The 14127-nt window shown below is 39.5% G+C and overlaps 1 protein-coding gene across 5 annotated transcripts in view; it reads left to right on the forward strand.

Annotated features, from left to right (window-relative positions):
- Positions 1 to 14127, forward strand: part of NF2 (NF2, moesin-ezrin-radixin like (MERLIN) tumor suppressor) — an 86229-nt gene that overhangs the window by 41003 nt on the left and 31099 nt on the right. For all 5 annotated transcript variants that reach the window (XM_082417299.1, XM_082417298.1, XM_082417296.1 and 2 more), the window contains exons 5-7: positions 5165 to 5233; positions 6078 to 6160; positions 13964 to 14039. In XM_082417299.1, coding sequence (XP_082273425.1) covers positions 5165 to 5233; positions 6078 to 6160; positions 13964 to 14039 — 228 coding nt within the window. The remainder of the gene's footprint in view (positions 1 to 5164; positions 5234 to 6077; positions 6161 to 13963; positions 14040 to 14127) is intronic.

A 14127-nucleotide genomic window follows, 5' to 3' on the forward strand; every position in this document is an offset into this window, starting at 1 on the left:
GTAGCGCATTGATTCTAACTGCTGTATGGTAGCCATTGATGAATAAGCCTAATTTATTTTTCTATCCTCCTGAGGAGGAGGTAAGTTTAGTTTCTGCTGTTTCCCTATTATAAGCAGCGCTTTACTGAGAACTCTTTTATATGCTTCCTTGTGTACATGTGCAAAAGCTTTTTCCCCTGAAGGTAGATTTCTAGAAGTAGCATTGCAGATATATCCCTGAATATAAAGAACTCTTAAGTTTCTAAGAAAAAAGCAGAAAAATGGGAGCAAAGGGTATGAATATCAGGCAATTTATAGACTATGAGAAGAATCTGTAAATACAAAAAGATGCTCTATCTTATTAGTAATCAAGAAAAAGAAGAATTAAAGTAACAATAAGGAAACATTTCAAACCCATGAGATTGACAAGGATTAATATAGGATGGATAAAGAACAAGGTCCTACTATATAGCACAGGGAACTATATTCAATATCCTGTGACAAACCATAATGGAAAAGAATATGAAAAAGAATATACATATATGTATAACTGAGTCACTTTGCTGTACAGAAGAAATTGACACAACATTGTAAATCAACTATACCTCAATTAAAAAAAAAAAAAGTAAAATAAATAAATAAATTGAATAGAAGCTCTGAGCTCATTTCCATGCAGGAAGAAACTGTGAATTGGCATAAGCTCTGTGGGGTGATGGGTATGGTAGGGGCCTGTCAGTGAGGAGACACCCCCTCCCCGAGTCCCCGAAATCCCACTCCTAGGCCGCCACTCTAGAAGAAGTCCTGCATAGTGCACCCTTTTCACTTAAAACTGTCAGAAGAGAGTTCTTAAAGTACTCAGTTTTTTAAACTATTGAACTGTATTTCATAGAACAGAGGGGCTGTGGTTTATTTAAATATCTTTTTTTGTTGTTTTGTTTTTGTTTTCTTTTTTTTAATTGAAGTATGGTTAATTTACAATGTTGTATTGGTTTCAAGTGTCCAGGAAAGTGATTCAGTTATACATATACGTATATATTCTTTTTCAGATTCTTTTCCATTATAAGTTATTACAAGATATTGAGTATAGTTCCCTGTGCTATACAGTAGGTCCTTGTTGTTTATTTAAATATATCTTTATTGGTAGATACTTAGGCTTGTTTTTCTTTCTATTACTTTTCTACTTAAATGGGTGCAGTGAACATCCTTGAGTACGCCTGTTTGGGCATATACGAACAATATTTGTCTATGATAGATATCAAGAAATGGCATAAATGGGTTGAAGGATAGGAACATTTAAAATTTAAATAATGCTAAGTGAAAGAAGCAGACAGGAAAGGCCACATATTGTACGATTCCATTTGTATGAAATGTCCAGATGAGGCAAATTCATGGAGACAGAAGGTAGGTTGAGTGGTTGTCAGGGGACAGGAGGAGGAAATTAGGACTTACTGCTAATGGGTAAGGGATTTCTTTTTGAGGTGATGGAAATATTCTGGAATTAGACAGTGGTGATGGTTGTACAACATTTTGAATGTACTAAAAACCACTGAATTATATACTTAAAATTGTGAATTTTATGTATGTAAATTTTATCTCAAAAAAATTTAAATAGTTATGACCAAATTGCTCTCCAAAAGTTCCTAATTTAACTTCTACCAATAGTGGTGAGAATATCTGTTTTTCCATATCCTCATCAACAGTGGTTGCTATCAGCCTTTTAAATTTTTGCTAATTTGACAAAAAAGTAGATTTTTTAAAAGTTTTCATTTCCTTGATTACCACTGGGGCATCATTTTCATAGACTTATTGGCCATTTGTATTTCTTTCCTCTGTGAATCAAGTGTTTATGACTTGCCTGTTTTTTCCACTTTATTGTTTGTCTTTTTCTAATTGAGTTATAGGAACTCTATATTATGAATATTAATCTTTTATCTTTTTTTACATGTCAGTCCTTTTCATGTTTTGAGTGACTTTTGGAATGACTTCACCAACTTAATATACACATGTTATTCTATATTTTATTCTGGTATTTTTATGGATTTTCATTTATAGGTTTAAGTCTTTAATCCATCTGGAATTTAGTGACTGGTGTGCGGTTGGGATCTAACTGTTTATTCTATATATGTATTGATTAAACCTTTATGTTTTGTGAAATCCTATTCAGAGCATTTGGTCTAATTTTTCATACATATAAGCAGAGGAAAGTATTTGTCTCTGTTTAAGAAGTGACTCTGAGAGCCCTTTAAAAGGTGAACTCCCTTCTTGAATTTAAATTCAATTGGTTTATATCAGGGGTGGATCCAGGTTTTGTGGGCCCTGAAGCTTATATAATTTAGGGTGTTCTTTTAATGCAAGAACACCAAATTATGAATATAAAATTAGGTACAGGCCCATGCAGGTGCAGAGACCTGAAACCCAAGCCTCATTAGCTTCCCAGCAAATTCACTCCTGCTTATGTTATTGGGATGCCTCTGTACATAAAATGAGGAGGAACAGCCATCTCCATCCATGGAATGGTCTGACTTTCTTTTATATTCACCAGCCACCACAACTTGAGGATTTTCTTCTTCTTTTGTTTTTTAAAAAGACACATACCTCAAGGTGGCTTTAATGTTATAAGTGAAATTAGTCCAGTGGAGAAGTTCCTTCAGCAGTGTCTTTGCCACCTCCCCAGCGCTCAGATGTAGCATTTGATCAATGGAGTAGCTGGGAGCTCAGTATGACAATGTGGATCATTAATCTTGCAAGCCTTTGGAGCCTGAATTTACAGCTTTCACTTTGCATATCTGCTTGCAAAAGCACTAGAGTTTGGTCAGCACTGTTGAGAGTTTTGCAAGTACAACTCACAGGGCTTTCTTTATCATCCCCCCCCCTTTTAAGAATCTGACAGGCAAAGAGTAACCAGTGTCATCATAAATAACGCAGCTGATGACAATAATACCTGACTCATTATGAGCTGGGCACCGTGCAAAATGCTTACCTGACTGTCTTCATCCTCGTCACCCCCCAGGAGGCAGGCACTGTTCTGACCCTTGCTTTCCAGATGGGGAAGCTGAGGTTTAGAGAGAGGGTGCCTCACTCAGAGCCTCAGGGGATGCTGCAGAGCCACCTCGCCTTCAAAATCCTCCAAGACAAATGCTCTCGTTTGACAAATTAGGAAACAGACTTGGAGAGGTGACATGACCTGAGTTTTTAATCTTTTGACATCAGGTTGTATTGAATGCTGTGTGTTAATCATAGTTTTAAAATTTTTATGGGTCGGGACTTCCCTGGTGGTCCAGTGGTTAAGACTCCACGATCCCAGTGCAGGGGGCAAGGGTTTGATCCCTGGTTAGGGAACTAAGATCCTGCATGCCTTATGGTGCAGCCAAAAAAATTAAAAAAAAAAAAAAATTCTGGGTATTTCATTTAATCCCCACAAGAATCCTATAAGATAAATACTTTTCTTATTCCCATTTTACAGATGAGAAAACTGAGACACAAAATTTCTAAGGTCACAGCTAATAAGTGAAGGAGCTGGAATTGAACTTTAAGCAGCCTGCCTCCCGTACCCCCTCCCCCTCCCCCCCAATTTCAGGCTCCTACCTGCACTCTCTGCAGAGAGTACTGTTAAAGCTCATACAGTTCCTGACTTATTACACCCCCCTGGCCTTTCAGAGATCCAGAGAAACCAGTTTCCTTCATTTTTTTTTTTTTTTTTAATTTTTTTGGCCGCACTGAACAGCATGCAGGAGCTTAGTTCCCTAACCAGGAATCAAACCCATGCCCCCTGCATTGAAAGCATGTAGTCTTAACCACTGGACCACCAGGGAAGTCCCTCCTTCAAGTTTTTTAAATGAAGAAATGCATAGACAGGGTTAAGTATTTAAGTTTGACCAGTTAATTTTTTAAACTGAAAAAACAATGCAATACAATTCTGTTATTTGCAAGGTAATTATGAGATTCATAAGAGATATTAATCCTCGGGGCTTTTATAGAAGGGTAGTATGGGAAGAAGTCATGATTTACAGTTGATGATGAACATCTCTTCAATCTCATGAGTGTCTGTTGGAAAACTCACCAGAAATCTAACTTAAGGTTCTTTGGGAATGAGGGTGGGCCATGTCCTCACCCGATTTGGTGGGATGTAGAGCCAACAGCCTTGTGCCAGACCTTTCTTTTGTTTTTCCAATGTTGGTGGCAAAAAGGATAAATGTTTATAGAAGATAATACTAAAATACTGAGCTTTGTTGTTTTGGGTCAAAAGAAAAGCCACTGAATGCTGATTGACAAGAGACAGGCTTTGATCTTCTATATATTTTATGGTTAGTTTCTTTTAAAAAATTCCTTCATTTCTGATTATTTCCTGGTCAGACTAACTTTCTAGGAAAGAAAGGGGTATTTGTTTGTTTGTTTGTTTTTTTATAAATTTATCCATCCTATTTATTTTTGGCTGTGTTGGGTCTTCATTGCTGCGCGCAGGCCCTCCCTAGTTGCAGCGAGGTGCGCGGGTTTCTCATTGCGGTGGCCTTCCGGATGCAGAGCAGGGAGGGGTATTTGTTTTGAAATCAGAAAATAAACTTCAAGTTATTGTCCCTGGTGAGTACATTAAAATGCAGGCCCCAGAGTGATTTGCTCTACAGCTTCAGGAAAATCTGTTAACATTTTACTCATTTCTTTGTCTGTACGATAGAAATGACAGTGTTGGCATCAGATTTTTCCAAAGCGTTTTTCAGAGCCTTGATTGAAAGGTATTAAAAATATTGCCGGCATTATCCCCAGCTCCCACCTATCAGTTGGCTCCAATTACCAGCCACTTACAAGCATTTATAGGTAAGACTCTTATCACTGGTTGCTAATCACAACTTACACAGTTGTGTTTTGTTGTCTCCTTTCAAAAGCTGTTTTGGTAGTGACGGCTTCCTTCAGGAGTTAGAAAACTCGGCTACATTTCTCTACAAATGTCACATTCTTATTAGCATGTCACCCATCCATCCCTTACGGGATTATGCGACTCTGTTCACAGATATAATCAGTTTTGTATTTTCATCCAAGGATAACAAACTAGCAAGGTTGCAATCTTGACTTGTCATCAGAATTAAATTGCTCCCTGGAGCTGGGAGGGACAGAGGCTGAGTCGACCTGTTCAGAAACGCAGTTGTCTTTAGAATCTCAATCCCACGCTCTCCTTTTCCTCTTCTTCCAGTACGGTGACTACGACCCCTCTGTTCACAAGCGGGGATTTTTGGCCCAAGAGGAATTGCTTCCAAAAAGGGTAAGAAGTCAAATTCCCTGTTTGGGAAGACATAACCAAAGGACCGGAAGGAATATTGGACGTAGGTGGCAAGAACATTTTTATAAATGTTTTGTAATCAATCTCAAGTAATGGTCTCTGTTAAGAACATTAAAAAGCAAAGGTTCGTGGGATTCGTTTGGGGTTGCCAGGACAGGCATGGCTTGCGGATGGTCCTTTCTTTAAAGGTGGGAGAGCGTCAGTGATTCCTAGGGAGGGGCGTGGAGCAGCCTGAGTTCAGCCTGGGGTAATGAGCTGTTTGCAGCTGCGAGGGGCTGGACGGATAGATGGGATGAGTCAGGGGTGGGCATTATAGCTTTTAATCCTTGGTGGTGTTTGTCTTGTTCATTAGCCTCAGAAGCAGGCCTTCCCTACCTTTTGCTGCTTCTGATTTTATAGCTCCACTCCCCTGTCATGTGTGATAAAGGTCTGCTCCTCACCTTCCCCTGACTTTACCTTCTCCTCTGATGGTTTCTGCAGAGGCAAAGGCAGCAGCGCGTACAGCCTGGCCCGCGGCCGGCCCGAAATTAGTGAGCTCTGCTCCTGAACGAGGTCCTCTCTCTGGGCTCTATGGCCCAGGAAAGAGGGGTGCTGCCAGGCGAGGGGTGCCCCGCAGCCTGAGAAATGGTGCAGCTTTCCGAGTTGTGACTCAGGTTGAACGGTGCTTATTTACACACCCACCTCTGCATGTGACTGGCTCCCTGTATATGGCTTTTTAAAAATAGCTTTGCTGTTTTGTAAAAATGATGCATAATTATAAAAATACCAAACAATACCAGAACTTTCTTTGTGTGTGGATTTTTTATTTTGCTCTCTTTTTTGCTAGGTAATAAATCTATATCAAATGACTCCAGAAATGTGGGAGGAAAGAATCACAGCCTGGTACGCAGAGCACCGAGGCCGAGCCAGGTGAGACTGCTTCATCACTGATTTATATTACCTTATGGGCCTTTTTTCTTTTTTAAGGAACTACAAAACTGGGATGTGTTTGTTGAACAAAATGCAGTACCGAAGTATATAGAAGAAAAAGGGAGAGCTGGCAGCAGTGCTGGTCTTCAGTATTGTGTGTGTCCTTTTCTGGTGCATGGGGGCATGGGTATGTACTGCCTGTCAGGATGTACAGACCTACTGCATTCAGTGCTAATTTATGTTCATTTTAAGAATTCTGTTGAGTCCCTCCCATCAGGAAGCTTGCACAAACCTCTTAGATAGCCTCATCCACCAGAGGGCAGACAGCAGAAGCAAGAAGAACTACAATTCTGCAGCCTGTGGAAGGAAAACCACATTCACAGAAAGATAGACAAAATGAAAAGGCAGAGGACTATGTAGCAGATGAAGGAACAACATAAAACCCCAGAAAAACAACTAAATGAAGTGGAGATAGGCAACTTTCCAGAAAAAGAATTCAGAATAATGACAGTGAAGATGATCCAGGACCTCGGAAAAAGAATGGAGGCAAAGATCGAGAAGATGCAAGAAATGATTAACAAAGACCTAGAAGAATTAAAGAACAAACACCTAGATGAGTTAAAGAACAAAGAGAGATGAATACAATAACTGAAATGAAAAATACACTAGAAGGAATCAATAGCAGAATAACTGAGGCAGAAGAAGGGATAAGTGACCTGGTAGACAGAATGGTGGAATTCACTGCCGTGGAACAGAATAAAGAAAAAAGAATGAAAAGAAATGAAGACAAGGCTTCCCTGGTGGCGCAGTGGTTAAGAATCCACCTGCCAATGCAGGGGACACGGGTTCGAGCCCTGGTCTGCAAAGATCCCACATGCCGCAGAGCAACTAAGCCCATGCACCACAACTACTGAGCCTGCGCTCTAGAGCCCACAAGCCACAACTACTGAAGGCTGCGCTCTACAACAAGAGAAGCCACAACAATGAGAAGCCTGTGCACCGCAACGAAGAGTAGCCCCCACTCACTGCAACTAGAGAAAGCCCATGTGCAGCAACAAAGATCCAATGCAGCCAAAAGTAAATACATTAAATAAAGAAATAAATAATTTTTTAAAAAAGAAAGAAATGAAGACAGCCTAAGAGACCTCTGGGACAACATTAAATGCAACAACATTCGCATTATAGGGGTCCCAGAAGGAGAAGAGAGAGTGAAAGGACCCGAGAAAATATTTGAAGAGATTATAGTCAAAAACTTCCCTAACATGGGAAAGGAAATAGCCACCAAAGTCGAGGAAGCGCAGAGAGTCTCATACAGGATAAACCCAAGGAGAAACATGCCGAGACACATAGTAATCAAATTGACAAAAATTAAAGACAAAGAAAAATTATTGAAAGCAACAAGGGAAAAAACGACAAATAACATACAAGGGAACTCGCATAAGGCTAACAGCTGATTTCTCAGCAGAAACTCTACAAGCCAGAAGGGAGTGGCACAGTATATTTAAAATGATGAAAGGGAAGAACCTACAACCAAGAGTACTCTACCCGGCAAGGATCTCGTTCAGATTCGACGGAGAAATCAAAAGCTTTACAGACAAGCAAAAGCTAAGAGAATTCAGCACCACCAAACCAGCTCTACAACAAATGCTAAAGGAACTTCTCTAAGTGGGAAACACAAGAGAAGAAAAGGACCTACAAAAACAAACCCATAACAATTAAGAAAATGGTACTAGGAACATACATATCGATAATTACTTTAAACGTGACTGGATTAAATGCTCCAACCAAAAGACACAGGCTCGCTGAATGGATACAAAAACAAGACTCATATATATACTGTCTACAAGAGACCCACTTCAGACCTAGGGACACATACAGACTGAAAGGGAGGGGATGGAATAAGATATTCCATGCAAATGGAAATCAATAGAAAGCTGGAGTAGCAATACTCATATCAGATAAAATAGACTTTAAAATAAAGAATGTTACAAGAGACAAGGAAGGACACTACATAATGATCAAGGGATCAATCCAAGAAGAAGATATAACAATTACAAATATATAGGCACCCAACATAGGAGCACCTCAATACATAAGGCAACTACTAACAGCTATAAAAGAGGAAATCGACAGCAACACAATAATAGTGGGGGACTTTAACACCTCACTTACACCAATGGACAGATCATCCAGACAGAAAAGTAATAAGGAAACACAAGCTTTAAATGACACAATAGACCAGATAGATTTAATTGATATTTATAGGACATTCCATCCAAAAACAGCAGATTACACTTTCTTCTCAAGTGCTCATGTAACATTCTCCAGGATAGATCACATCTTGGGTCACAAATCAAGCCTTGGTAAATTTAAGAAAATTGAAATCATATCCAGCATCTTTTCTGACCACAACACTATGAGATTAGAAATCAATTACAGGGAAAAAAACACAAACACATAGAGGGTAAACAATACGTTTCTAAATAACCAAGAGATCACTGAAGAAATCAAAGAGGAAATCAAAAAATACCTAGAGACAAATGACAATGAAAACACGATGATCCAAAACCTATGGGACGCAGCAAAAGCAGTTCTAAGGGGGAAGTTTATAGCAATACAAGCCTACCTCAGGAAACAAGAAACATCTCAAATAAACAATCTAACCTTACACCTAAAGCAATTAGAGAAAGAAGAACAAACAAAACCCAAAGTTAGTAGAAGGAAAGAAATCATAAAGAACAGAGCAGAAATAAATGAACTAGAAACAAAGAAAACTATAGCAAAGATCAATAAAACTTAAAGCTGGTTCTTAGAGAAGATAAACAAAATTGGTAAACCTTTAACCAGACTCATCAAGAAAAAGAGGGAGAGGACTCAAATCAATAAAATTAGAAATGAAAAAGGAGAAGTTACAACAGACACCGCAGATATACAAAGCATCCTAAGAGACTACTACAAGCAACTCTATGCCAATAAAGTGGACAACCTGGAAGAAATGGACAAATTCTTAAAAAGGTATAAGCTTCCAAGACTGAACCGGGAAGAAATAGAAAATATGAACAGACCAATCACAAGTAATGAAATTGGAACTGTGATTAAAAATCTTCCAGCAAACAAAAGTCCAGGACCAGATGGCTTCACAGGTGAATTCTATCAAACATTTAGAGAAGAGCTAACACCCATCCTTCTCAAGCTCTTCCAAAAAATTGCAGAGGAAGGAACACTCCCAAACTCATTCTATGAGGCCACCATCACGCTGATACCAAAACCAGACAAAGATACTACAAAAAAAGACAATTACAGACCAATATCACTGATGAATATAGATGCAAAAATCCTCAACACAATACTAGCAAACAGAATCCAACAACACATTAAAAGGATCATACACCATGATCAAGTGGGATTTATCCCAGGGATGCAAGGATTCTTCAATATACACAAATCAATCAATGTGATACACCATATTAACAAATTGAAGAAGAAAAACCATATGATCATCTCAATAGATGCAGGAAAAGCTTTTGACAAAATTCAACACCCATTTATGATAAAAACTCCAGAAAGTGGGCATAGAGGGAACCTACTTCAACATAATAAAGGCCATATACGACAAACCCACAGCAAACATCATTCTCAATGGTGAAAAACTGAAAGCATTTTCTCTAAGATCAGGAACAAGGCAAGGATATCCACTCTTGCCACTGTTATTCAGCATAGTTTTGGAAGTCCTAGCCACGGCAATCAGAGAAGAAAAAGAAATAAAAGGAATACAAATTAGAAAAGAAGTAAAACTGTCACTGTTTGCAGATGACATGACACTATACATAGAGAATCCTAAAGATGCCACCAGAAAACTACTAGAGCTAATCAATGAATCTGGTAAATTTGCGGGATACAAAATTAATACACAGATATCTCTTGCATTCCTATACACTAACAACGAAAAATCAGAAAGAGAAATTAAAGAAACAATCCCATTCACCACTGCAACAAAAAGAATAAAATACCTAGGAATAAACCTACCTAAGGAGGTAAAGACCTGTACTCAGAAAACTATAAGACACTGATGAAAGAAACCAAAGATGACACAGACAGATGGAGAGATGTACAATGTTCTTGGATTGGAAGAATCAATATTGTGAAAATGTCTATACTACCCAAAGCAATCTACAGATTCAATGCAATCCCTATCAAATTACCAGTGGCATTTTTTAGAGAACTAGAACAAAAAATCTTAAAATTTGTATGGCGACACAAAAGACCCCAAATAGCCAAAGCAGTCCTGAGGGGAAAAAACAGAGCTGGAAGAATCAGACTCCCTGACTTCAGACTGTACTACAAAGGTACAGTAATCAAGACAATATAGTACTGGCACAAAAACAGAAATATAGATCAATGGAACAGGATAGAAAGCCCAGAGATAAACCCACGCACCTATGGTCAACTAATCTATGACAAAGGAGGCAAGGATATACAATGGGGAAAAGACAGTCTCTTCAATAAGTGGTGCTGAGAAAACTGGACAGCTACATGTAGAAGAATGAAATTAGAACACTCTCTAACACCATACACAAAAATAAACTCAAAATGGATTAGAGACCTAAATGTAAGACCGGACACTTTAAAACTCTTAGAGGAAAACATAGGAAGAACACTCTTTGACATAAATCACAGCAAGATATTTTTGATCCACCTCCTAGAGTAATGGAAATAAAAACAAAAATAAACAAATGGGACCTAATGAAAGTTAAAAGCTTTTGCCAAGCAAAGGAAACTATAAACAAGACAAAAAGACAACCCTCAGAATGGAGAAAATATTTGCAAACGAATCAACGGACAAAGGATTAATCTCCAAGATATGTAAACAGCTCATGCAGCTCAATATTAAAAAAACAAACAACCCAATCAAAAATGGGCAGAAGGCCTAAATAGACATTTCTCCAAAGAAGAGCTATAGATGGCTAAGAAGCACATGAAAAGCTGCTCAACATCACTAATTATTAGAGAAATGCAAATCAAAACTACAGTGAGGTATCACCTCACACCAGTTAGAATGGGCATCATCAGAAAATCTATAAACAACAAATGCTGGAGAGGGTGTGGAGGAAAGGGAACCCTCTTGCACTGTTGGTGGGAATGTAAATTTATACAGCCGCTATGGAGAACAGTATGGAGGTTCCTTAAAAAACTAAAAATAGAATTATCATATGACCCAGCAAACCCACTACTGAGCATGTACCCAGAGAAAACCATAATTCAAAAAGACACATGCAGGGACTTCCCTGGTGGCTCAGTGGTTAATCTGCCTGCCAATGCAGGGGACACGGGTTCAATCCCTGGTCCAAGAAGGTCCCACATGCCGCGGAGCAACTAAGCCTGTGCGCCACAACTGCTGAGTCCAAGCTCTAGAGCCCACAGGCCACAACTACTGAGCCCGCGTGCCACAACTTCTGAAGCCCGTGCGCCTAGAGCCCGTGCTGCGCAACAAGAGAAGCCACCCTAATGAGATGCCTGTGCACTGCAATGAAGAGTAGCCCCCTCTCGCCGCAACTAGAGAAAGCCCGCACACAGCAAGGAGGACCCAACGCAGCCAAAAAATAAAATTAAATAAATAAATAAATAAATAAATAAATAAATAAAAAGACACATGCACCCCAATGTCCAATGTTCATTGCAGCACTATTTACAACAGCCAGGTCATGGAAGCAACCTAAATGCCCATCGACAGATGAATGGATAAAGAAGATGTGGTACATATATACAGTGGAATATTACTCAGCCATAAAAAGGAACGAAATTGGGTCATTTGTAGAGACCTGGATGGATCTAGAGATTGTCATACAGAGTGAAGTAAGTCAGAAAGAGAAAAACAAATATCGTATATTAACGCATATATGTGGAACCTAGAAAAATGGTACAGGTGAACCGGTTTGCAGGGCAGAAATAGAGACACAGATGTAGAGAACAAATGTATGGACACCAAGGGGGGAAAGTGGCGGGGGCGTGGTGGTGGGATGAATTGGGAGTTTGGGATTGACATACATTCACTAATATGTATAAAATAACTAATAAGAACCTGCTGTATAAAAAAATAAATAAAATAAAATTCAGAAAGAAAAGTTCTATTATATGCATATCCCATAGCTTTTGCGTCCATTCCTCTATTGATGGTATTTGGAGTAGCTATAGGTCTTTCACTTTTACAGAATGTTCTGCAGTGTACAATCTGATATCATTATGTAATTGTATGAGTAGTTCTGAGGATAGATCCTTTAGAGGAGTTGCTGAGGCAAAAGGATGTGAGCATTTTGCGTCTTGACAGGTGCCTCCAAATTGCCCTCCGAAAAGGTTGTACCTATTTACAAGCCCATCGGCAGTGTGTGAAAGTGTTCGCCCCCATTCTCTCCCCAACACTGGTTTTTAACCAATCTAATCTTTGTGATCTAAAAGATGAAATTTTGTATCTTAAGTATTAATTAGCATTTCCCCTATCACTTTAGGAATTGATCATCTTTTCATTAGCCTTTAATATTTGTTTTCTCTTCTTCAAATCAACTTCCTATCACATGTTGTTTTTAACTCTTAAAAAAGTATACCGAAAAGTGGACAGGTCGTAAATATACCACTTGATGGATTCTTACAAAGTGAAAACACCAGGTAACACCAGGTGACAAGAAAGCACGTGACCCCGATCACTCCTCCCCAGAGGTAACCACTCTTCTGAATCCAACTCCATGGATTAGTGTTGCCTGTTTTAAACATTGTATAAGTGCAATCAGACAGTTTCTGTTATTTGTGCCTCACTTCTTTTATGCAGCATGATATTGTGAGATTTGGGTTTGTGGCTTGTAACGGTGTTTTTTTCCATTTTCATTGCTGTGTAGAATTCCGCTGTATTCATAGACCACACATTATTTATCCATTCCACTACTGATGGACATTTAGGTTGTCCCGTTGTCCCCTGGTTTTTGCTGTTACAAATAACATCAAACAATTTTCCAAAGCAGTTGTATCAGTTTACATCAACAACGTGTGTGATTTCGAATTGCTCCACCTGCTTGCCACTGCTCCTCCTCTCAGGTTGAATTTTTAAAATTCATTTGAGACCATTTTGAGATGGGAGAGAGGGAAGAAGGCAAGGTCATAGGGAGACTTGAGTTAAGATATTTCAACACTGTACCTATCTGGGAGTTTTCTGCAAGTCATTGCTACTTAAAGATCTTCCTTTAAGTCTGACTCACAACTTAGAAGTGGGTGACCAGGCTTGGGTTTGACAGCCTGGATAGCTCTTGCCCTAACCTCCCGCAACATCCAAAGGATTAAAATCAGGAAGGTGCCTTAACCTCCAATAACACCCAAAGGAATAAAATCAGAAAGGCAGCTCTCAGGTAGCTTGCAGAGAGAGATACATCATTACCAAAACCTTCTAGGTGAAGAAAGTACGCAATTAGATACAGCAACAGCTTACGTAAAATTCGAACATGCAAATCCATTTGAGGGAGCAGATGTACCACGTGCTTGTCTTGAATTACTCAAGCCAGGTGTCACTGTTTACCAAGGGTTAAGCATGAAATTGAAGCCAAGAGACACTGTAATGAATCTATTCTCTTGTTTTCACGGGGATGGGAAATTCTGCTTCACCTCTGTGTGGTGTGGTTAACAGACTTGGGACCGGGCAGAGCTTGGCGGGTAGCTGCCTGGCTCGCGTCTTCCCGCAGGTTCGAAGCTCAGCTCGGTGTGCGCCGCCCTCCAGATTTCTCATTTCCGCGCCAGTGATGGTGTCTTTCATTCTCCTCGCAGGGACGAAGCTGAAATGGAATATTTGAAGATAGCTCAGGACCTGGAGATGTACGGTGTGAACTACTTTACAATCCGGGTGTGTGGAAGCCTCTGCGAGTTCCCCGTGTGTGGGTGGAGACTGAATGAGGGCAGACTGTTAAAATGGGTCCCTCCGCATCCCAGGG

Source organism: Balaenoptera physalus (assembly GCF_965194825.1).
Source record: "Balaenoptera physalus genome assembly, chromosome: 12".
Classification (NCBI taxonomy): domain Eukaryota; kingdom Metazoa; phylum Chordata; class Mammalia; order Artiodactyla; family Balaenopteridae; genus Balaenoptera; species Balaenoptera physalus.